Below are 22323 nucleotides of genomic sequence, written 5' to 3'. Positions count from 1 at the left end.
TATCCCACCAGTTTGATTGTTGATTTTATTTGAATAATAGGAAAAATCTTCTGAAGAGCACTTCATTCTATGTAGTCACTTTATTTCCATAATGTTTCTAATTACAGGAATAAAAGAATTGTCTCCATCACCTCTGAATCTGAAACGTCTGTATAAAGAGACTCTGGAAACTGAGCCCATATTGATAATTATTTCTCCTGGTGCTGACCCTTCTCAAGAATTGCAAGAACTCGCCAGTGTTGAAGGAAATACTGAGTGCTATCATCAGGTCAGCCTTAGATGAGCATAATTATTAAAACCCAACATTTATTATGTACAATTTTACATATTTTTTACTACATTACACTAGTAAAAACTAGAACTGACAGTTATAAGTATTACTGCTTTTAGGGTGGAGTAATGAAAGTATGAAACAAAACCCAGTGTAAACTGGACTTTGTTCAAACATTTAAGAATATAAATATCTTAATCTGCCATATAACTTTTTATCTCTCAGAATCCTTTACATTTTGGACATATGAAATGTAACATGGTATGGTATTTGATTAAAGGGCAGTACTTGAAGGTAATTCATCTGAAAATTCCCACTAATGAGAATATTTTGGTGTTAATTTTATTCTGAAATTTCTATGCTTTTTGAACAGACCACAAAATAACTTCTCTGTGAAATCATATCTCTTCAGGAATAAAGAACAGATCACTATGTTTGTGCGTTATACTTAGATTTTCTGATGACTTCATTCTTTTTCAGTTATCTGGAGGCTATTTCACGTTATTTCAAGATATACTTTTGTTTAGGCAGAGGGTGTACTTGTGTCATCATATAAAGCTAGGGCCCCAAACTACTTTGGTTCAATGGAATTTTAACATAAGAGGACATTATGTATTTCTTATTGAGAGATATTTGGTGAAGTTGTATTAGTCATAATGATCCTGTTTTCTTATAGTATTAATGTAAATTCAAGAATTATCGTAGCCCTTAAAACCACTTTCATTTTAGCCTATTTGGTACAGGATTTTTATGTAACATTTTCAAGTAGGTTCCAGGGTTGAGCTGTGGTGAATGGATGGTTAGTCCAACATCAGTTGTAGTAATTGTGCTACTTTCCTTATTTCCAGTTTTCACTGATTTCTCTGTACATTCAGTTTTGTCTCTGTCTCTCAATTTGATTTCCACATTTATTTTGGTTATAATCTGATACCCTAAAAAGAAGTCTTCTTAAGTTATTCGTATCTCCCAGCTGAAAATAGAAAAATCTTAGTTTTTCACTCCCATCAATATGAAATTAATTGTTTCTCTTCAAGGGAACCACTCCTAGCTCAAAAGAAATTCCCATTTAGCTTTTATTTTTATTGTATCAGCAGTTCTACAGTAATATAGCTCAGTCACTGATATTTAATTACTCCTGGGTTCCCAGGGATCACCATCACTACACCAAGTATTGTATGGTTTTTTTGGTTTTAGTATGAAAAGACTCTGGGTGTTATTTCTTAAGATGTTCAGGTTACATCTGTTGCAAAGAAAAATGTTATTTTCATGATTTTTTCCAATTTTGTATTTAAATGGGGCGTGATGAATTCCTGATTCAAAGAGTTGGTTTGCTTTTCAGATTGCAATGGGCCAAGGTCAGGCTGACCTAGCTATTCAGACATTGAAAGAATGTGCACGCAATGGAGAATGGCTGTGTTTAAAGAACCTGCATCTCGTCATACCTTGGCTTCCTGTATTGGAAAAGGTGAGAGTAATTAGTCCAACACTCTGTGTGTTCGAAACTTAACAGGCAGTTCTGAAGCATCATGCGTTTAAACGGTGATGCTTTAAATTCTGACAGTTGAAAAATAAGCCTTGACAGATTTCTGTGTCATGAATAAGATCATAGGATCATAGAATTACTCAGGTTGGAAAAGCCCTCAAAGATCATCAAGTCCAACCACAGCCTAACCATAATTCCCTAACTCTAACAACACTCTGCTAAATCATATCTATGAGTAATGCATCCAAACGGCTCTTAAACACATCCAGGGATGGTGACTCAATCACCTCCCTGGGGAGACTATGAAGACCTTCACATCTAAGCAATCTTTTCCTTTGTGTAGTTGCTTTGATTTTCATACAGTGTCGAGTATTTCTGCCACTATGACTGAGCAAATGCTGCTGTTAGAATTTCCCATACATTATGGGATACTGTGCACGTTTGCTGAACTATCAATGCCAGAATGCTTTTTTTTTTTTTTCTTTTTCTTTAAATAACAACATTTTAAAATAAGAGTTTAATTTTTATTTATTTTTTTGGTTCTGCAACTGTGTTGTTAGTTATTGTTATTTGTAAGGATAGCTTGTGTTTCAGTCACTAAAAGTTTTATGCTAATTTGAAATTAGAATGACTACTTTGAAAGAAACATACCATGTCTGAAATAATTGACTTGCTAGGTAAATCAAAACAACTTCACTTGTATATCACTATGGTATCCATAAAACAAGCTAACTTGGAACAAAGAGAAGAAATTCTTATCAACAGTTACTTCAGTTGGGCCCCTCACTGCAAGAAAGACACTTTGGCCCTGGAACGTGTTCAAAGGAGGGCAACAAAGCTGGTGAGGGGCCTGGAGCACAGGCTGTATCGGGAGAGGCTGAAGGAGCTGGGAATGTTCAGCCTGGAGGAGGCTCAGAGGAGACCTTATTGCTCTCTATAACTACCTGAAGGGAGGCTGTAGTAAGCTGGGGGTCGGCCTTTTCTCTCGTGTCATTAGTGATAGGACTAGAGGGAATGGTTTCAAGCTGCGGCAGGTGAGATTCAAGCTGGACATTAGGAAATATTACTTCTCGGAAAGGGTGGTCAGGCACTGGAATGCACTGCCCAGGGAGGTGGTGGAGTCATCGACCCTGGGGGTATTCAAGGAATGAATGGATGTTATACTGAGGGACATGGTTTAGTGGGAGCTATTGGTAATAGGTGAATGGTTGGACTGGATGATCTTGTAGGTTTTTTCCAGCCTTGGTGATTCTGTGATTCTGTGATTCTGTTTCTTAGAATAGTTCAAGAAGCATGTTCCACACACATAAGCTTGGAGTCTATTTCTGTCATAAGGACCATATTGCATAGATATACCTTTAAGGTTCCTATAATGTGTTTTAAAAAAATAGAAAGACAAAGCAAGATAACACTGATATATTTCATCTAGCTTTGAACATGGTAGTGAACTGTTTGTAAGCTTCTAACTAACTATAACAATAAAACATCAAACCTTGTAAGTGCATGTGGATATGTATCAGAAATTTCTTATTATTAAGTTTTAGAAATTATAAAAATTAATGGATTTTAAGGAAAGCTGCAAGAGTTTCTTGAGGTATGGGTTTCTCAAATCTCATATGTAGAACAGCTAGTTGCAGTTGTTCTCAAGGCAATAGTAAATCAGCCTTGCCAACTTCAAACATAAAACATATGAAAATGTATGCTTTGATACATCAGTAATTACATGTTGTTTTGTGAAATCTTTGTTTTTGAAAAAGCATTTAACAATATTTTCTTAAAAGTCTGTTTTTCTATTCAGAGTTTTCTCTGAATCATGATACAGGAAGGAAGCATGTAACACATAAAAAATAATAATAATAATAATAATAAAACAGAAACAATAAAAAGAAACCAGAGATTGACATAGATGTGCAGGTGCTGAAATTCATTGAGTTGATACACAACTCATGGTCCAAGCTTTCTCCTTTTGAGATCCTGCCTTCTCTTGTTTTTTACTTCAGAAAAGTAAAGAGATGCTGTATACTGTTATGCAATAGTTTAGAATATGGGAGAGAGCTGTAAATATTTTGACACATTCAGGATGGAGCTGAGCACAAGAGGCATAAAGAAAGTACAGAAACAACATGTATTTTGAAAAACTTCCTTATAAAAAAATGACAAAAAAAATTTAGACAGGCATAGGTTTTCAATTCATGGTATGATTTTGTAAATACTGTTCAGTGTATTAAATAAAAAACAAAATGCAAAATGTACCTCAATGTGTAACATCTCTTTGGCAGGAACTGAATACACTACAGCCTAAACCAAACTTTCGCCTTTGGCTTACTACTGAAGTTCATCCGAAATTTACTCCAATTTTGCTTCAGTCAAGTCTGAAAATAACCTGTGAAGTAAGATTTGTTTTGAAAGCTGAGTGTTTTAAAAGAATAAATTTTGACATTTAGTCAACTATTTATTTAGATAGACTAATGTGTGGATAATGTGGAATATTTAAATAACTGTTTTGATTTACGTTTCAATCAGATGTGAAATATAAATGCAAGATTTAAGATTTCCTTCATTTTTTTAAATTTTTTTGATTTTTTTTAATTTTCCTGTTGAAAGTCTCATTAGCAAAGTAATTCAAATTCTTTTATGAATTTAATCAGTGTTTCATAAAAACAAAGTCCTGCATGGATCCTGGGACATGGTTGAATTTCTGCTATCTTGATGAAAGTCCTCTTCTGCAGAGCAGTATCAGACTCTTCTTTATTTTCCTTTTTGACCACATAACATTACATATATTGAAATCTCTCAGTAGAAAATATAGTTAAAGGTGTTTACTAAAAATTTAGAGTTTTGCTTTCAAGATAGTTAAACCTAATTAATAACTGGGACTATCAGATTTTTGGAAAGAGGTCTGATCGTCAGTAGATGACTCTTTATTGGTTGCTGACTATGGAGATTTTGCCTACAGCTAGACTGAGGTGCTTTGACCAATTGCTGACCTGATGCTGACTTTCAAGATCAAGATGTAGATCGTTATTTAAAATAAAATAAATGATTATAATATTTTGTAACTTTTTGCCATAATATATGCAACTATTTTAAGACTTTTACAAGTCTTGTTTTATTTACAGTAATCTTATTAGCAAACAGAATTTTAAAAAATCTTTGAGAAATGAAAAAATTATATCAATATCTTTAGAACTTTATGTGACATTTGTATTGCATCGTGAAATGTCTGGATATCTAATTAGTTGTTTTGACTTTTAAATATTGTAATCTTCATTATTATATACAGGTTACCTATTGCTATTTTTACTAGTTGTTAACACTACTTAATAAGTCAGAGGACTGATGTTTTATCATATGCATTTGCCCTACACCAGCTAAGAAGGCTGCCATGGCATAAGGCCAGATGGCTCAGATTACAGAAATAGTAATTGGTAGTTGAGCTAAGAACAGGAGATGCTCTTGTACATGGGGGAAAAAATAAAAATAAATAAATAAATAAATAAAATTATATTTACTTATTGATCAATTAATATTCATTTTACTGACTTGTTTTCCTGTAGTTCAGTCCTCCTAACAATTGATTCTAAGAATAAGTTAGGCACATTTTTTGCATGTTAAATATTATTTGCTTAATTACTACTTATAAACTATAAATTATGTGATGACCTGGAACTGAAGAAAATAGAACTTCAGTGTATTAGTTCTTTACCACAAAGTGATGTTTTTCTCCTATGCAGGCACCTCCAGGCCTCAAAAAGAACCTCCTTAGAACCTATGAATCTTGGACACCTGAACAAATTAATAAAAAGGGAAATTTGTCTAGAGCCCACTCTCTTTTTTGTTTAGCATGGTTTCATGCTGTATGCCAAGAAAGAAGGAATTATATACCTCAGGTAATTCTTTTTTGCTGACTTTTAAGAATTTGTCTCCATTTATTCTTAGCTGTTATACTTAAATTGTTTTTCATCAGATATATATTAGATCACATTCAGAGATGAGAAAAATGTTGATACTTCTGGTAGGCATACCCTTATAACTTTCTTTGAATTAATTTAAAAATAAAATCTTGGTAGCCTAAATTCTTGTATCCCTGAAAATTGACTGTGTCTGTGTGGAGGTACTGTGTGATGTCTGCTAATGATGCAGGAGTGAGGTCCCCTGGAGAATAATATCCTTTGAATCCTTTTTTATTTAGGATAGGGAAAAAGTCCTATTTAGGACTGTGTGGAAATCATAAAGAAGCACTTCAGTAAAAAGGAGGGTGCAATATTTACTATTCTTTCTGCACAGCAATCCTATTCAGAGAGAAGGAAGAACAAGGGAATTTACTTGTTTCTTGAGAGGATTATAATGTTTTTCAGAGAATGTAACACGTTTTTTTCATAGATAAGTTTTTGTTTAAAGAAAATGTTTTTTTCTGGCTATGGATGCTCAAGCTAAGCAGGAAAAAGAAAACAGATGCAAGAAACTATTCTGTGTCTGGTGTATTTTAATTAGACTTGTGATGAAATTGAACTGTCATCCAAGAGATTTCTTTTGACAGAGCCTGGAATGTTTAAGACTTCTTTTGTTGGTTTTGACTTTATGAATTACAGAATTGTCTGGCTTTGGCTGGAACAAACTTTGAATATGCTGTTCAGGAAGAAAAATAGTTGAAAATCATTGAAATACAAATTAAGTGTATGATCTCTCATTTGCCTTTGTTCAAATTACTGTTAATTTGCCAATAATTTTCCAACAGGCCGAGGACCTCCTTATTTCTACTATAACTCTGTTTATCTCACATGGAGTTAGTGGTGATTATATGATCCTGATATTGCTGAACTGCAGTTAATCCCAGCCAATAAGCTCTTCAGTCTATATGCAGATCTGTCAAAACAGGCATATTAAAACTACTGAGAGACTGCAGCATTTTGCCAGTTTATGAACTTCAAGGTGACTGATACCTTGATTGTGGAGCAGCTGCAGTCTTAATCTGAAAATATCTCATCTCACATGCACTTGTTATTAAGATTTCATCCATATGCAAAGATACAGCCATAATAAGTCTGTCACTGGGAGACTGAGGTCTGGATTTCCGTTATGGTGTACCAATATTTATTTGAACTTCCCTATTTACATTGAAAGACTTCTGAGACCTGCACAGTATGCTTTCATGCTGTGCTAAGAATAATACCACCAAGAACAGAATGGAAATAAGAAATGACAGTGATCAAAATATGCATGTTTTGTCAGCATTCTGCTGAAATAGTAGCAGTAATAGTTTTTATATTTTTTCTGACAGTGGAGAAGCGACATGAAATAAGGAGTAAGATGATATTAAGTCAAAAGTAGGCTGTATTTGGGTGATCAAACCTATTTATTAAAATCTTATGACTAATTGAGTTCTTGGCATTTCTTTTAAAATATCAGGGTTGGACCAAGTTCTATGAATTTTCTTTATCTGATCTCCGTGCTGGTTTTGACATTATTGACAGACTCTTTGAGGGTAAGTCACTTCTGGAGGCAAGCTCTTTATTTCTGTAGCTTAACCCTTCTTAAGATTTATCATTTAGATTTTTTATTTTTTTTTTTATTGTATTAAAACCTTTCACAGTAATTTTTATAGATCGGTTATTTTGCATGATTGTTTGCAGTGGGGTCACTCTGCTTAAAGTATCCTTTGTACATATTGAAATTTTACATTTGAATCTTCATTGGAACAGTTGTGGACCCTTTTCACAAATATAAACACATGACTGCCAAAACTATTCTGCTTTACTTCCCAAGTTAAGAGGAAATATGAGAAGTATACCTGGAAGATGCAATCATCTGCCTCCATCCCTTCCCAGTATGAACTCTTCCATTTGTTGAATGAGTTAATGGAGCATGTGCTCTTTTGTTATAAAATTCTTAGTCATAGAGTTGTCTGAGTTGTAAGGGACCTTAAAAAGTCATCTAATCCAACCAACCTGCAATGAACCTATAGCTAGCCCAGGTTGCTCAGTGCTCCATTCAGCCTGGACTTCGCTGTCTCAGGGAATGCCTCTCTGGGCATTGTAAAGATGTAACACACTCCACTGTTCTGTTGTGTAGCTTAGTACTTTCTTAATCATACTTGATAGAAAAAAAATATACAATTATTTGCATTTTATATAATTTCAAGGTAAAGTTAGGAACTGATGTTTAGAAACTATTTATGATCTTTGACTTAAATGAGATTTAATGCTTCCAGAACCGGACCTTAGTTAGACAGACTTGAAACATACAGTGACACAGAGAGCTTGAGCCATTACCTGTCTGTTAAAATTATTAACCTATTTATACCTGTTGCTGTGAAGATACCACTTCTTATGAGGGAATGTTCAATTACATGTAGTATGCTAATCACTACTAAACTAATGGTGGACTTTTAAGAATTACTTTTTGATCAAGCTTTTACTTGCACTAGAAAGCTACAGTGTATCAGTATAGTTATTTAGGTCAGCTGTTATGGAAAGGCGATAATATAAGTTAATTCAAATTAAAGAATATTGCTAAGCCAGAAAAATGTAATTTGAAAAGCAACTTGATCAGGAAGCACAACTGTAACATGCTTAATCTTAAGTACTGTGTGATGTGCTATTTATAATTCTTTACAAAGTACCCATCTTAAACCTTTTCTGTTTGGAAGCGGCTGTTTCCAGTAAAGTGTTCAGTGCATGATGTGATTTTGGTTCAATCAGTTTATTTTATGTGTCCAATGAGACTGTGAGAAATGATCAGAAATGAATTATTAGATTGTTTTGTAATTTTCCACTTAAGAACTGTGGTGATTGGAAGAAATGCTTATAATGCAGTGGTAATTGATAGAAAACTAATACTGATATATTTATAGGTTCCAAAGATTTTCAGTGGGAATTTGTGCATGGCTTGTTTGAAAGCGCAATTTATGGAGGCCGCATCGATAATTACTTTGATATGAAGGTTCTTAGGTCCTACTTGGAGCAGCTTTTCAATTCAAATGTCATTGGCAGTTTAAATGCTAGAGGCAGGAAGATGACCAGTTTCCTGCATTCAATCTCTTTACCAAATTCTTGCAGTATTTTGGTAAGTATACATCTTCAGTTATATGATACATAAACTGAAGTACATTATTTGGAAGGATAGTTATATCCACAAAGAAATCCAGAGATACAGTGTAAAGATATCTTTCTGTTGCATGGGACAGGTGATTCCTAAGTTGTCAGAAATTTTCTGTCTCATTTTCTTAAGATATTTGGGTGGACTATGGTGCAAAGCTATGAAGAACTGAATAAAAGAAATTGTGTTGTCTTATGACAAGAACTTTAATAAATTTTTACATTATTTAGTATATTAATATAATAACAGAATGTAGATATATCTCCTAATTTTGAAAATTTGCCAGGGCTCTCACATAATTTGTTACCATGCTGAGGAGGCTGTATGACATTTTATTTGGAGATAAAAATAAATTCTAATTCTCATTTAGGAATCAGGAGGGCAAATAAAAGGGAATTCAATAGATTCTGAAGAGCTGATATCTCTCTGTCCTTTCACTTACTGATGTTATTGTTTTAAGATTCCTTTGCATTTTAATGTTGAACTCCATACTGGACCAATATATAGTATGATTTGGTATAAACAGCCTTATTCTGGTTAAAATAAATTACTATTGTTTGACATTCTCTTCCTGGATTCTGACTGCTTAGATTTTGAGGGTTTTTTATTTGTTTATTTTAAATGCTATATCTTCTATGGAAGTGCTGATTTAATATCGTAGAGAGCAAAGAAGTAAATAGGGCTGGTCTCTGTTTTGGTAGGTAATATGATCAAACAGATGAATGTTTCTTTTTACCTTTACTGCAGCTAATAGTTCTAAATTTTTATATTATAATTTGTGTAAGAGTTGTATACTTAACTATCTTAACTATCTTAATGTATTTAAATATGTTAAATAATTTTCTCTAAGTAGCTTTGATTAATAGAATAATAATAATAAGGCTGAGTTTGATTACTTCAGATAATTGGAATCATATATCTTACTAAATAGTGGTTCCTGGGTGTTCAGTGGATAGATCTACCTCCATTGTTATCTCTAAACTGCGAATTCATGTCCTAGTAAATCACACACACGTTAGAATTGATGCTGCAAGCACTCACTAAAATTACTTGCAGTGATAAAGAAGAGCATATGTTTGGATGCGCTCAGTATCCAGTACAAATGCAGATGATACAAAGCAGTGGGATATAGGCAGACTTTAAACACCAAATATTTTTTTGCCTTCAGGGTCACAGTGAGAGACATCTGCCATCATTAGTCTACCTTTGTCTACAAGGCCTCTTTCTGTTTTGTATGAGAAGTGTCTCTAGTGATTATGAGTGTAGAACCACTGCAGACACTATTCTTCATCCCCAGTGATCATGCAAACCTATTTTTATCTTAATTATTTCACTTTTTATGAGCAATAATAAAATCTTCATAGAGCTTTATATAAAAGTGTGTTCTCTACTATATAAATCTGTTTGCTGTCTAGTATTAACATTAAAAATGCTGAAATCTTTTTTCTGCTTTATAGTGCTGTGATCATGCTTTTAATTGTTCTTTGTTCTTTTAGAGTGGAAACATTAAGAAAACATTTTTACTAAATAAAAAGAAAAAAAATACATATGAAATTACTAAGATAGCCTGTACTATATATATACCATATATATTTTAATCATTGTCATACAGTGCACTTAATTAAATTCTTGTGTACTTAACAAATGTTTTCTCAGTTATGTGTACTGTGTGTTTTCTTTAAATGTAGGATTATCGGCATATTATTGAAAGCCTTCCAGAAGATGATAAACCTGACTTTTTTGGTCTACCTGCTAATATTGCTCGTTCATCACAACGTATGATCAGTTCCCAGGTAAAAATATATCTTTCATTTACTTGTGGATATTTTCTGTCACTAATATAAGCTGTAGAATCCAGTCATCTTTCAATATTCATTTCAATACATGTGAATTTCCATTTTTCGGGCTAAACAGAAGCATTTTTTGACTGTGTTGACTCTTTTCTGTAGAATATTTTTTTATAGTAACCACTACAATTTTATAACATAAAAGAAACTTCCAAAATAAACCCTATAGGTATCTCGTATATAGATTAAAATTTATGGAACTATCAATAGTGAAACATTTTTAAGTATTTATTTCAGATAAAATTGTTTGCTTATTTATTGTACATCTGTATTATTATACAGACATTATGAGCCTACATATGAATACATCAAAGACGACTCTGTAGAAACTCTTTTGTCATGATGGAAAAATCCTTTCATTTTGACTTCAAGCAGTCTGCAAGGCATAAATACTTACCTTTATAAAGTTGTTTTATGGTTATGATATGGATTTTATGCTTCTTATATATTTATAATAAATATGTTTTTTATCATAAAGTGATTTTTAAAAAAAAAAAAAAAGAACACACAGAAAAAAACATATCGTTCAGACATTTTCTTGTCAATGAGATTGCTCCATTCCAGCATATTTCACTATCCTTTGTTTATGCTTAAACCCACGATACATCTCTGGGAGATACTGAGCTTCAGAACAGAATGTATTTGATAATTAAGTTCTTGGTTGACACTTCTGCAGTTTTACATTTCTGGGGCATCTTTGTTAGTAAAGAGATGTTTTATTTATATATCTTTGACTTACAAGCCAGTTTTTGGCTTAACCTTGGGTTTATTAAGCTTCATTGTGAGTGCGTTGACCTAAATCTTCAGAGAGAAAAATGTAACCATACATGAGCTTTATAACTCACATATAGAGTGTAGTACCTGAAAAGAAATTATGACTTTAGATCTGTCAAAAAAATGATCAAGTGGATTTTGATTTGATCTTGGACTTTTAAATAATTTATATATTTATATATTTATATATTTATATATTTAATCGAAAACACATGAAATAGGAGTATTTCAATGAACTTTTAGGCTTTTCCTCCTAGAATACGTTTGCTGACTTGTGAATATGATACATACTTTCCAGCTATTTATCTCTATTTTATGTTTAGGATCTGTGTATGGATGTATGTAACCCAGCACCTTGTCAAGCAGCCTTGTTTACAGCTTAGCCAAGATTTTAGCATTATTACTGAAATAGTCTGACCAGTTTTCAGATGCTTATTTTCAAAGCAAATGGTTTAAGACTTAAATATAAGAACAAATTCTTGAAGGAGTTTACAATGATTTAATTCAGTTCATGTTCAGTTCAGCATTCACTTACATAAAGAATTTCACTGGTTTTATATATATTGTTAATTTAGTTCATGTCAGTGACATAGTTCCTACAACCAACTGCTGTTCAGCATCAGTTAAGGTTTTAGTTTTAGTCAGCAAGTTCCAAGGCAATCGTTGAGCAGAAAGAATATGGATAATGATTTGATTCTTCTGACAGCACTTATAAAGAGTTCTGCCAGTAGTCAGAAGTCTATCTATCTGATTAGAAATATGAAATTTTAAGGGGACGCGGGGGAGGTGTGGGGAGAGAAGCATAGTGAAAAGTACGTCCCAGGGACTTCTCAGGTCTTCATTTCTATCTCTACTATTGCTGTAGCAGTAAAATAAAGATGTCTCTATATCATATTCATGAGCTGTCAGCTATCATTTAATTTCAGTCTAGTCCAGATATGAATAGTAGTGAAAATGTGAGAGTCAAATTATCTTAGTGTCTGAATGATAGGCAGTGATGATCAAACATTTTTCAGGTATGTTTTAGAATGTAGATCTCCAGCTTGGGTGAATATGCCGGGTCATCCATGTTGCTGGCTGGTATTAATGAAATGCTGAACAAATACTCTTGGACATCTACTCTTTCCAACCTTTGTAGACCATGAAAATATTTAGTGTCTCTTTTGTTCTCATCATAACTTCTCAGTCAAGGAATGGAAAATGAAGTGATCTTTATTTAGGACATCTACTAGGAGCTCCCAGATATGACATAGGACCTAAGGGAATGCATTTTTTTGTAGCAGCAGCAGGAAGTGAGACCCAAAATGACAATAGTGGGGATTCAAGCAGCTGATTCCCATTGCTAGCATACCCTAATGCAGCAGAATATTGATCTCCTGGAGGTCTTATTTTGTATCTGCCTCTATAACATTAAGTTGTTTAGCCTTTAGGCTTGGCAGAGTTTGATGGAGAAGTGACTTTACCTCAGCCTGAGTGAAAATTAGGATGCTGAAAGAAAGTTATCCACCGCTTGTTGTTTTTTTTTTTTTCCCAGTAATTTTAGCTCTAGTATTTTGCTCTAAATTGCCCTATTCATTTTTTGTTCTATAATTTTTGATTTCATCGCTTTTCTATTGAAGAAAGTGTGTCTGAGAGCACACAGTTACTCTATAAGTGCAGTTAAGCAGTACAAATCTTTAGTGATCAGAACAATTTATTTCACTGGTGAATTAATTGTGTCAGGTAACATAAAAATTGATCGCATTGTGAAACTAATGTTTGAGCTGTGAAGTGACCCAGTCTGTATATCAAGAATCCTGTTAATTTTCTGAAAAGCTCTAGTACTCTGTCTTTTATAGGGGAAAGTTATAAGGAAATTAATAAGAATTAAGTAAATTGGAATGGCCATTCCATTTCTAACATTTAGGTAGTTTTAGATCCAGAGGTGATTCCATGATCCGTAATGTGAAATAATAGGAATGCCTTCCACATGTTGAGTTTGTTTTCTATTTCTGGTCATATACCCTGTAGCAAGACAAAGCAGAAAAGTGTTGAATGAATAAGGAAGCAAGAAAAAACTTGCAACCACCCCAGTCACTAACAGCAGAAATACCAAATCTGATAACTTGTGTCTGTTGGTTCACAGTCTGTGCTAAATATTTGGTGTATTCTCTTATAAATGCTTATCTACTATCCCACATGTTTTTCTTCTACTAGACATTATTCTTTCTCAGTCTATATTTTTACTGACATCTTATTTCTTATGCAAAGCTGTACTGTCTACTCCTCCAAGTTCAGGATTAGAGGAAGTAGTTTTCTTAAAACATGCATAATTTGAAGTCACTTTCTTTAGACCAACTGATAGAAATTATTATTTTCCTTATCTGAGAGATTATTTCAAACCTCGGAAACCATTCATATATCCATTGATCTTAAGTCTATTCTGAAACCTGTTACTGTTTGTCTTTCAAGATGAATATTAAAAATAGATAAACACTGTGATCTATTTTACTAACTGTGAAGTTACACTTATGTAATTATTTTAAAATAAATCTCATTTTATCAATTTATTCCACTACTTAAGGCTGAACACTTAGGTAATAGAAATGTATGTTTCTTACAGACTTTCCATCATCTAGTTTCAATGCCTCTGCTATGTGCAGGGTTGCCAATCACCAGACCAGGCTGCCCAGAGCCACATCCAGCCTGGCCTTGAATACCTTCTGGGATGGGGCATCCATAACCGCTCTTCATGTATAGGAATGATAGTTTATGTTGCTGTAGCATCACCTTTTTCTGCTGCAGTAGAAATTTGCTGCAGCACAGTGCAGCATTCTGCAGTTATGCAGAGTTCTCTTCTGTAACCTTCTACTGCACTGTTAGTGGTGTTTGGGTAAGACTGAAACACAGCACTGAAAAGAACTAGACTGAACGTATTCACAGCTTGATTTTTTTTAGTTTTTTATTTTTTTACTTTTTTTCCTTCCCCAGCAGGGATCTTCAATTCTAATTTAAGAGCTGAGTAGGTCTAACTGTATGATTTTAATATTAGTTATTACTAATAATATTGTTTGAAGCTACATTTTATGATGTTCTCTAGTACAATTCATTGTTAATGGTGTATGCGTACTGCTAACAGCAATCTTTTTAAGGAAGTATTTGACTTAAGTATGCATATGATCTTTCCAACATACAGTATTTTTCTGGGTTTAATTTTCAGTTGCTTTGTTAAGGAGTTTGCTGTGGTTCTGCCTCACCTACTATTACAACATGCCTTCAACATAACTTCTCTTAGGTTGAATATGACTTTGAATGATCTCACGTTTCTTTCCATGTTCCCACTGCAAAACAGTGCAGTCAAAGTAGAAGACAACTCAGCTGACAGTTCAGCTGCAAGTCATCGTAGCTCATTCTGTTTGTTTTATGCCAGGTAGAGATTGTCTGCACAGACTGCAACTCCACTTTCCTCACGCTCAACAAATGTCCCTACCACGAGGTTACTGTCATACTCCTTTCTTGTGATCTGATAAACGCTGTGGTTTTGCTTGCATATTGGTCTATATTCTGATGGTTTAATGTCCCTGTATAACCTATATCAGTGATTAGAAAAGTGTGTTGGACTGTGTGATGCTGTCCCGTCGATGGGAAGGGCCTACAATTTGGATCTTTCTCTAGTCACCATTCTAAGGAGAAGTCTCTTGATTCCATGGTGTTCTCTTATTTTCAGGACTATGTTTGTCTTTATTATGGATATTTACAAACTTTTGTCATCCTTTATTGTAATTTTAATAGAATACTAATGAAATGTCCTCAACAAAACAGTGTTTATCATATTTCCGTAATGAAGTGTTCAGGCCCCTCTGTATATATTTTACACCTTGGAAAAGCAATTAAGAGTTGTCTTGTTCAGTGCAAGACTTGCAGCGTGCCTGCAAACTTTTGTGAATTGTTGCTAGTAATCACCCTAGGAAGATAAACTGAAAATGCAGAAACGTTGGAATAATCTCATGTGATCTATATTTATTATTTTTCTTAATGTCTAGATTCTTTGATAGGAAACTATGATAACTCTGATCCTAAGTCAGTTCTTCAGTTGTTATTTGTTCTGTTTCTCTAAAAAAGCACATGTTCAATTCATCTCACTGACCTTGAATCATATCAATAATATTAGCCACCTCATCTTAATTTGTGTGTGTTTGTGTGTGCCCCTGGAGAAAGACAAGCAGGTATAGGAAATAGTTTGTGCCATTCTAGATAAGGGCCTAAAATAAAGCTGTGAATCATTGTTTGTTTGGAAGTATGTGTTTCTTTAGAGGAAGCTCTGTGGTAATGTCAACAGTATTTGTAAAAGTAGTATAATAAGCATTTTAATGGCCATTTCAGAGGACTGCTGTAACTAGCAGGGTGTTTGTTATGCAGAAATGGGATGCTGGACTGTTTGAAGAACAAGATGATATTAATCAGACATAAATTGGAACATAGTTGTTTCTCCATTTCTCCACTGAGAGTTGTAACAATCAGAGTATAGTTATCATAATTTCATTTCATATGTGAGTGTTTAATTTAAAATGGAAGTGTTTATGATGAGAAAGTGAAAAGTCAGTCATCTTAAAGCATGTGTTTGTCTTGGCAGTGGCAATTTTCTTAATAAAAGCTAAAAAATTTAAAAGGAATTTTATTAATCACCTCCTGCCCTCTTCCTTCACTGACCTTGGGGGCTGCAGGGCCACTTCTCCCCCCTCTCTCCCAGCTGCAGTTGCACAGCACTGTTTCCTTCCCTCCTATCCACTCTCCGAGATGTGCACCCAGCGTTGCTCATGGCTCAGCTCTGCCCAGTGGGTCCCTATATGAGCAGCTGGGGCTGCTCTTCTCTGGCATGGGTCAATGCTGGCTGCTGCGCACAGAACCAACCCTGCAGCCTCTGCACTGCTACTTCAACCTTACCACATAAACTTAATACAAGTTTACATTGTACCTTAGCATCACAGATAAATATAGTGCTTATTTAAGATAATTACAATTGCTCTTTTGCCTGTGCTTGAAAATTGGATATTTTTGTGGAAAAAGCTCTATTACCATTTTTTGCTGCTCTTTTTTATTTTTTGTGGAGTATACTTTTGGAGTTAAAATGAAAAGGAGACTACTAATGGAAAACAGAAGTAATCAAGTAAGGCAAGCAAATGTGAACCAAGGTCAGAAAACATGAACTGTATCTTGCCTCGTTAAATGTAATTGCAGTAATCCTATTGACTTCAGTAAAACAGCATCTTATCCTTTGCTTCTTATATTCAGTTTTTTTTGAAGAAAACCTTTAACCATTTCCATTTTCAGCAAGTCACTGCTGAATTCCATACTTCTTCTCCCCAATTTCTTGCATACCTTGTTTGCAATCTAATTGCACAGTTCCAATTCTGGCTTTTACCTTACAAATGACAGCAACAGAGACAACATGTTCCAGGTGTACAGGGACACCTGCAACTGTGAGACTGCCAAAGCATACCTGAGATTATACACCTCCACTGCTTGTATTACCCAAGTTAGCTAATACCAAATCATATCTATAACTGCAGTATTTTACTATATAAAGAATAGTGGGTCTGTGGTTTGTAACTATTTATTGAAGTGCATCTGTAATACAATAGCGGTAGCTTCTTGTCCTTTCCTCAACAGATTTTCCTTTTCATTATAGTACCTGATTTTATATCTGCCACTTCCCCATAATTCTAATCACGGTGCATAGAGTAATATGGGCATGATTACTGAAAAGTATGCAGTTGAAATTCTTCTGAAATTATGTTATTATTGCACTTGATGTCAGGTTGACCATAAAGCAATTTTTTTAAAGTAATTTAAATTTTTTCTCTTGTGTTAGCTGTGCAGAACACATAATTACTGACATTTATTAAATGCATCTCACATCACAAATATATGACTAATAGGCTCTAGCAGAAATAGATGAGTAAGGCCGGATTGTATTTATTATTACCCTGTAATGGAGCAATTTGAGTACCAAACAAGAATTTTTAAAATATGCGAAGCACTTTGCATGTACCTGTGGTGCTGCATGAAAGTACATTCATTCTTTGCCACAGAACAAAATGGAACCCACAGTGGAAAACAACAGAAGTATCTTCTGGACGTTTAAAGTATATGGTCCTCTTCTATTTAAAACAAGATGTCAGTTACTCTCTTTTTCACTTTGTATTTTGATCAGAAGAAATGTAGCTCTGAAAATCATCCAATCTTAATTCAGATAATTTTTGGTGAATTAACAATATTGAGGTGACCTAAAGGGAACAACAGAAGACTGGTCATGTACCTATGGTGTTCCTAATGCATCCACATGCAGTTTGAACGATATGCCTCTGAATGCTGTTAAAGGATCCTCATCTTAACTACCTCTGGGGGCCATGCAGAGAAGCAAGCAGCACTCCGAATCTGAAAATTGGGAAGGCTTTATTGGTAGCTCAGTCTTAGGCTACTTACACAGTGCTGTGGGTAACTGCAGTTGGATTACAGCGAACATTGTGGAAGTGTTAAGTTCTGTCAGGAGGCGTATCAGACTGAAATTTCTTCCCTGCTTTGCCACACTGTGGTCAAGGATGAAATAGTCACAGTGCCCTGAGTTACTACTTTGCCAGTGTTTACAAAGGTGACTGCATTACCACTTCCATTTTTTGGTTTAAACTTTAAAATGTTATAAAAATAGAAATATTTCTTTGAACGGCTCTTAAAAGGAATATGTTCTTTCAGTCAGAGAAATGAAATACAGAAGTGGTTTCTGTGCTAAGACCAAATCCTTTCAAAACTGGTAGATGGCAGTAGTGTATCTGCTTTGATGTTTCCTATAGTTCTACTGAGAAAAGTTTGTTAGCTTTCTGTTCAGAAATAAAAATCCTTTTATCTGCTTCATTGTCATGAAGAAAAAAGAACAGAAATTAGATCTTGGCAAATCTGTTCTGTTTTTTATTCTTAGAACAGTTATGATTCTTAGTTCAGTCTGTTTTTGTTATATATTGAGTTTGTGAAGTACCAGTTTTTCTTCTGGCTGTGAGTTACCAAAGGTAAGACTTTTTCTCAATGCTCTAGGTGAGTAAAGAACAGAAATTGATTTTGTGGTGCTGGAATTCTGTTTTTATCAAACTTCCAGAAGAGGAAATGTTAAAATCTTGGCATTTCCTGTTTTTATTTTTAATTTTTTTTTTCTTCTTTTCTTCCATTTTCAAGTCTAACGTGACTTTCTCGTCATTCCATACAAAGCCACATGGGATCACTCATCTTTTCTGTTTTCCATAGTTTTCATTCATTTATTTCTCTAAATATGTTTTCTTGTACTATAATGAAGTAGTCAATAATATAACAGCATATATCCAGAGAAACCCATGAAGCATGAAATAGATGAAAGAGCTGAGGAACTCAATTAATTTTAATAGCAAAGCAAACAAATATCGACATTTTAATCTCGAAAACCCCACCTTTACTAATATATACAATTTGCATTCTTCTAAGTTGACAGCACAAGAAAAGCATATAATATATGAATTTTCCACTAAAGAGGAACAAAAATACTTGAGTTTCCGTATATTGTTGATAGTTTTTGATGCTCTGTTCACAAATTAGTTATCAATTTTTCTTTAAATAGTTCAGTGATTATTTTCTTGTACATAAAACAGGCAGTTTCTACGAAGATTAGTGGTTCTGAATAACCTTCTTACCCATCCATGACCAAACCATTATGTGATTGCTTTAATATTTTGATAGCTTTTATTTTACTTTTGTTGTATACATATACTTTTTTATGGCAAATTTTCTCCAACTTATCATATATTCATAATATTTAGATGTGTGTTCAGACTGTACCTATAAAGCATATAAGGGCTTCTAAGACTAATTATAATAATATATATATATAATTATATAATGTATCATTATATATATAATAATACATTGAGATTTCGAAGATAAGCATTCAAAGGTTAGGTGCTGTAAAAATATTGTGATTTTGATTATCCTCATTGATACAAATATGATTAGATTTTCAGATTGCTTAGTATTGTAACTATATCTGTGTCTGCTTCATACCTTTCTACAACAGACTCCAAAAGATCTGTATGTCTGCCTCTGGGTCTGGTCATTTCCAAGGCTCTCCTTGTGGTCACAGAACCATCATGTTTATGGCATGATGGATCTCACTGTAGAGTAGGTATCTGATTGTAAGCTGACCTGCTGATATCTCACATATTGTAATATAGTGAGTGGAGCTGACTGCTCCTTGAGGTGTAAAATTAAGTTTTCAGGAAACAGAAAACTTCAATCTAAATTCTGCAACATAGACCTGTCTATATGAGGTGCTTGCACAATAGGAAGGAGTTCTCAAGAACAGTGTAGCCTGTTTAAGATCTGTCTGTTGGATATGTAGGAAGGAAAAGGTAGCAATCTTGGTGATTTACATGCTTTAAGTAAATGCTTAAAGGGAATTAGAAGAGCTTCAGTGAATTTGCACTTGTCTTTGGTAAGGTCAATTTTAGTGACTATGCACAGTGGCCTCCTTCAACCAAAAGTTATTTTTTATCCTGAAATACAGAAGGTTAATCACATTCCCTTTTTCATCTGTGACAGGGTCTCACTCAAGGTACTCAACCACTGTGCGCACGTTTCTGCCCTGCCATGTCGTAGGCCCATTTTTGTCCTTTGTATGACTCCCATGAAAATCATATATGTTATATATAAACTTATTTGTTTTGCCTAGGGATGAGTAGAGCTCCCATGGAGGGAACTGTTCAGCTTCTCTGAGATCTGGAAGAATCACAGAGTATGCAGAATTCTCTGGGGGAACAGATGATATTTTCATTAGTGATGGAACTAAAAAATGCTTTTTTTTTTTTTTTTTTTCCAGAATTGACCATATTATTTATCAGTATCATTTTAGCTTAACTAAGGGTATCTTTAAACTTATTATTCAAAAAATAGTTTTATGTATTATAGAATGTATTTATATACATACTTGTAGTTTATAAAATATTCATCTTAAGATCTGGATTTGTGTCTTGTGTGATGTTTAACATAAGTATAAACTATAGTAATTGTTATAAACATTAGAGTAACATTAGAGTTCAGTGTAGTACCATCTTGTAGTGCTTCATACTCCCTATTGAGGCTGGTAAAAACAAACAAACAAAAAAGCTGAATAAAATTTATCAGGAAAACAAAAGGATGCATTACTTCATTATACTCAATTCTTCATTACTACACATTGTATGTTTCAACAAAAGAAATTCAAAACTCAGCAGAAAAAGTTTGATTTAAAATTATACAATTAAATAATCCAATCCTTTTGAACAGTTAACAAAATGTGTATTATCAAGCTGAGTACTTTGAAGTTGACTGAAGAGAGAAAGTCTTTCTATAGCATGTCTTGCAAAAACATTCTGTGAAAAATCACTGAAATTCACTTAACGTTGTAAAAATATCTCTGCTTAACGGGCAAACTGCTTATACTTCTCTGTATAAGTTTAATTGCAGTATCTCTTTATAAACATATGCATATATTTGATCAATTTGTTTGGAGTTTCCAGGATTGCTAACCCAGGGAATCAGCTGGATCTGATAAACTGAGAGCTCCCATTCTTTCTGAGAGTTCAGTAGTTATTATTTTAATTGCTTTAATGTGTACTTGTTTAAAAAGAGAAAGAATGTTTTTCTAAGTGAGTAAATACACATTTAACTAATCTGAGCTAGCAAGAAGAGCTAAGAAAGAGATCCATGGGAGGAGAGAATGAATTTATTACAATTCTCATGAAGTTTTGTTGCCTGATACATACTGTATATGTTTAGTATATACTCTGTTGTGTTCCTGATTTTTTTTTTTTTTTGTAGCTCAAGCTTTTTTTTAGATCATGTGGAAAAGAGGATTTTGATTGAATTATACACTTCATTAGTTTTTAAATTATAGTTGAACACAGGCAATATGATAAGAAAAATAAAAGGAAGTTTTTGGTTTTGAGCTTAATCTGAATGAGGCTCAGGTATGTGTTTGTATATGGATATTGCTTGTGTTTTAATAGATGATGATTAATCATTAAGTATGCAGAAGAGTATAGTCCATAGATAAATCAGAAAGTATTCACTACTTGCATTTTTGTACTTTTTTATTTATCCTTCTTCATGATCTGCCTTTGTTTTCAGGTCATTTCACAACTTCGGATCCTTAGCAGGTCAGTAAGTGCTGGCTGCAAATTTGACAGAGAAATATGGTCAGCTGAACTTTCACCTATACTCAGCCTATGGAAGAAACTTAATCAGGTAGGAAAGTAGTTTTTAAAAAGAAACATTTTTTTTTTCTTCCCAGTGACTACATTAAAAGCAAGGTTTAATGGATACTTGGATACTGAAACATAAGGAGTTTAGAAGTGAAAGAAATGCAGTTGAGGTGGGAAGTGTAGTATTACATCTGTGTAATTAACTATGAAGTCTGCATGTGGTATAGTAGCCTATATCTTTCTCCTTCATATGGAAGTGAGACCACTCTCATAAGACGTGATTAACATCTTGTATTTGTATTTACAAAATGTTTTTCTTCTATGTTACTGAAATATGCTCACTAGCTTTAAGCTGATGATTCATTTAAATCCTTTCCACAACACTTGCAATATCCAGTATCACTTCCTTTTTGTTTGACTGGGCTCAGTTTTGTGGCTGCTTTTTCAAGTATGATATAAAGTCTGGTTTCCAGCCATTTTTGCTGGTCTCCATTTAAGTGTAATGTGTGCATGTTGTCTTTGAAATGAAGGTACTAGGCATGCTAGGGAAAGATTTTTCTCACCAAATGTCAGTTGCCTACTTAGACATGAGGCCATATTTTCTCCTCAGTG

The 22323-nt window shown here is 33.8% G+C and overlaps 1 protein-coding gene across 2 annotated transcripts in view; it reads left to right on the top strand.

Moving 5' to 3' along the window:
• DYNC2H1 (dynein cytoplasmic 2 heavy chain 1) overlaps positions 1-22323 on the top strand; it is a 120354-nt gene that overhangs the window by 70720 nt on the left and 27311 nt on the right. For both annotated transcript variants that reach the window (XM_015852271.2, XM_015852270.2), the window contains exons 76-83: positions 108-268; positions 1611-1736; positions 4034-4144; positions 5489-5644; positions 7164-7239; positions 8608-8819; positions 10541-10645; positions 21638-21754. In XM_015852271.2, the coding sequence (XP_015707757.1) occupies positions 108-268; positions 1611-1736; positions 4034-4144; positions 5489-5644; positions 7164-7239; positions 8608-8819; positions 10541-10645; positions 21638-21754 (1064 nt within the window). The remainder of the gene's footprint in view (positions 1-107; positions 269-1610; positions 1737-4033; positions 4145-5488; positions 5645-7163; positions 7240-8607; positions 8820-10540; positions 10646-21637; positions 21755-22323) is intronic.

The sequence above is a fragment of the Coturnix japonica genome, chromosome 1 (assembly GCF_001577835.2).
Source record: "Coturnix japonica isolate 7356 chromosome 1, Coturnix japonica 2.1, whole genome shotgun sequence".
In the NCBI taxonomy this organism is placed as follows: domain Eukaryota; kingdom Metazoa; phylum Chordata; class Aves; order Galliformes; family Phasianidae; genus Coturnix; species Coturnix japonica.
Note: the sequence above shows the minus strand (reverse complement) of the source record. Positions and strands in the feature narration are given on the sequence as shown.